Source organism: Nestor notabilis, unplaced genomic scaffold (genome assembly GCF_000696875.1).
Source record: "Nestor notabilis isolate BGI_N333 unplaced genomic scaffold, ASM69687v1 scaffold14934, whole genome shotgun sequence".
NCBI classification, from domain to species: domain Eukaryota; kingdom Metazoa; phylum Chordata; class Aves; order Psittaciformes; family Psittacidae; genus Nestor; species Nestor notabilis.
The window spans coordinates 6,813-9,658 of record NW_009926994.1 but is presented as its reverse complement, the minus strand read 5'-3'; the positions used below and the strand labels follow the sequence as shown (position 1 = coordinate 9,658).

At 48.9% G+C, this 2,846-nt stretch overlaps 1 protein-coding gene across 1 annotated transcript; it reads left to right on the top strand.

The window, feature by feature from the left end:
* Positions 1–634: 634 nt before the first annotated feature.
* Positions 635–1,720, top strand: LOC104405212 (chemokine-like receptor 1). The gene has a single exon (XM_010013849.1). The coding sequence runs from the start codon at positions 635–637 to the stop codon at positions 1,718–1,720; it is 1,086 nt and encodes a 361-aa protein (XP_010012151.1).
* The last annotated feature ends 1,126 nt before the right edge of the window (positions 1,721–2,846 follow it).

Sequence of the window (2,846 nt, the reverse complement as noted above, 5' to 3'; positions counted from 1 at the left end):
GTGAGGGGCTGATGGTCACGCCAGAACTCACCTTTAGGGTCATCCTGCTGTTGGAGTGCACCTCCTTGGAAGGTACTTGCTGAAGGAACAATCTTTTGACTTAATCTTTCTCAGCCTTGATGGTTTTTGCTATCTGCATTTGTCATGGGTCATCCAAAGAAGACCCGTCACAGTGGTGGGGTTTGGGGTTCCCCAGTCCCACAGCTGGCCCGTGTCAGAGTGCTGCTGCAGGCCGATTTACTGGCACAGGTTGCTCAGAAAAGCTGTGGCTGCCCCATCCCTGGCAGTGTTCAAGGCCAGGTTGGACACAGGAGCTTGGAGCAACCTGCTCTAGTGGAAGGTGTCCCAACCCAACCCACTCTATGATTTTATGACTATGGAGGTGCTGTTCTGACAGTGCCGATGCCAACAGCAAAACCTGGGTTGGCTTCTCCAGTTTTGGTGGTTTCTGTGAAATGCAGATGTTACAGAGAAGGACTTTATATTAATTATATATTAAGTTACACAATCCAGCTTTGCATATACATTTTGTGTACAGTTGTGCTCATGAAGATTTTCACCTCTCTGGAGCTGAAGAAGCTGCAGATAATAGTGGTATGTGCTGTTACCATTTCAGGACTCCAGCTTGCTCGCAATGGACAGCGTCTCTTCTTCCCCTCCACTCTTCTCTGCCAGTTTCCCCACTGAGCAGCCTGAGAACACCACTGCCCTTGACGAGTACTCCGGCCTCCAGAAGAGCATGCACATCCTCTCCATGGTGGTGTACAGCGTTGCCTGTTTGCTGGGAGTGACAGGCAACGGCCTTGTCATCTGGATCACAGGCTTCAAGATGAAGAAGACAGTGAACTCTGTCTGGTTTCTCAACCTGGCCATTGCTGACTTCATCTTTACCTTTTTCCTGCCCCTCAGTATCGCCTACACCGCCCTGGGCTTCCACTGGCCGTTTGGGAAGCTCCTGTGCAAGCTGAACAGCACCATCGCCTTCCTCAACATGTTTGCCAGCGTCTTCCTCCTGACAGTCATCAGCATGGACCGCTGCATTTCTGTGGCCTTTCCCGTCTGGTCTCACAACCGCCGGAGCCCTGAGCTGGCGGCCAGGATCGCGGTGGGGACGTGGGTCCTAGCGCTGCTCCTCAGCTCCCCGTACCTCGTTTTTCGGGACACTGTGCTCAGTTCCAGGAACAGCACCAGCTGCTACAATAATTTTGCACTGTCTGATGACTACTCATCTGAGGCAACGCGGAGGCTGTGGAGGATGAGGCATAAAGCCATGATCATAACGCGATTCTTATGCGGGTTCCTCATCCCTTTCATGATGATCCTCATCTGCTACAGCATCGTTGCTGTCAAGCTGAAAAGGCGGCAGTTAACCAGCTCTGCGAAGCCATACAGAATCATCATCGCTGTCACAGTCTCGTTCTTCCTCTGTTATTTCCCCTATCATGTCTTCTCCTTGCTGGAAATATCCAAAAACTCTTCAAGTCATGAAATGAAAATGGCCCTTTACATCGGGATCCCTTTGGTTTCCAGCCTTGCTTTCTTCAACAGCTGCATCAACCCCATCCTGTACGTATTTGTGGGGCCGGATTTCAAGGAGAAGTTCCGCCAGTCCATCCTGTCAACCTTTGAAGGGGCCTTCAGCGAGGAGTCGGTCCTGGGCAGCCTCACCAGCCGGAGAAAGTCCAGGTCTCCTTCTGAAGTGGAGGTCCCAAGGGTCTGAGCAGGTGCTGGTGGGGAGGGGACAGTTCTTTCTCTGCAATGTCCCCTCATTTCAGAGATATAACCACAGGACTGCGGGCTGCAAAGGGCTGTGCCAGCTAATGGAGGGTGATGTGATGTTTTGGAGGTATCTCAAGCATACTATGACTTAGTACACTATAGAAAGGAAACAACTCTGTGGAGCTGCAGCAGTGTGCATCAAAGTAGTTAGCATTTTACTCCCTATGCCACTTCCCTGGGGGAGACATGTGGGGACAAATCCTGTTTGCATCTCCACTGGGTTCACCTGCCTGCAACGCTTTTGCACATGGCAAACCTCAGGGAGATTTTCTTCTCTGCCCTTACCAGACTTTCTCTGCAGCTCATCTTCAGTGGGCTTCCACCAGATGGGGAATCAGGTGCAGCTACATATGGCTGTGTTGGAGGTGTACAGCTGCACCAGCATTTCATCTGTCCAGAGGAGAAAAGGGGGGAGGGGAGAGCTGTTTCTTAAGTCCTTTATAATTAAATCAGTAAAGAAAATACAAAGATCCTTTCTCATTATCAGTCCAGTCTGATGCTTGGGCTGCTAAATCTTAAGGAGAAAATAGTATTAAAAAAGCAGCTTGATGTGCAGTGGGATCCATCCAGAGGCAATCTCACATACCCAGCTTGTAAAGAAGCAGGGTTAAAAGAAATGGCTGTATGTATTTCTGTAGGGACTGGAATAGCTGCTAAGACACTCATCTTTTTTCTCCTCAGATATGAGGTAGGATGAATTATTGGTTGCGCTTCAGTTACCCAGGTTGGATATACAGAGTAAGTGTTTCTGAGCAATGCTTGGCTGTGTTCGTGTTTGACATGTTTCCAGCCCTTAAATAGCAGAGATCTGACATTCTGTACCGGTGGTGAATGAGTACTAAATCCCAATAAACTTAGGTAAAACATATTCGGCCTCTTGTTGTGATAAAAGACTTGTTGATCCAACCTGACCGAGCATGCTCATCTTTGGTAACGGAACAATTAGATAAAAAGATTAATACCTAGAATTTGGAAACGAACCACTGGCATTAGCAGCAAAACTCATGACTGAAGCAGACAGGAACCTGGGTGTGAAGACTTGGGGGACTTTGTCCATGTGGATCTCA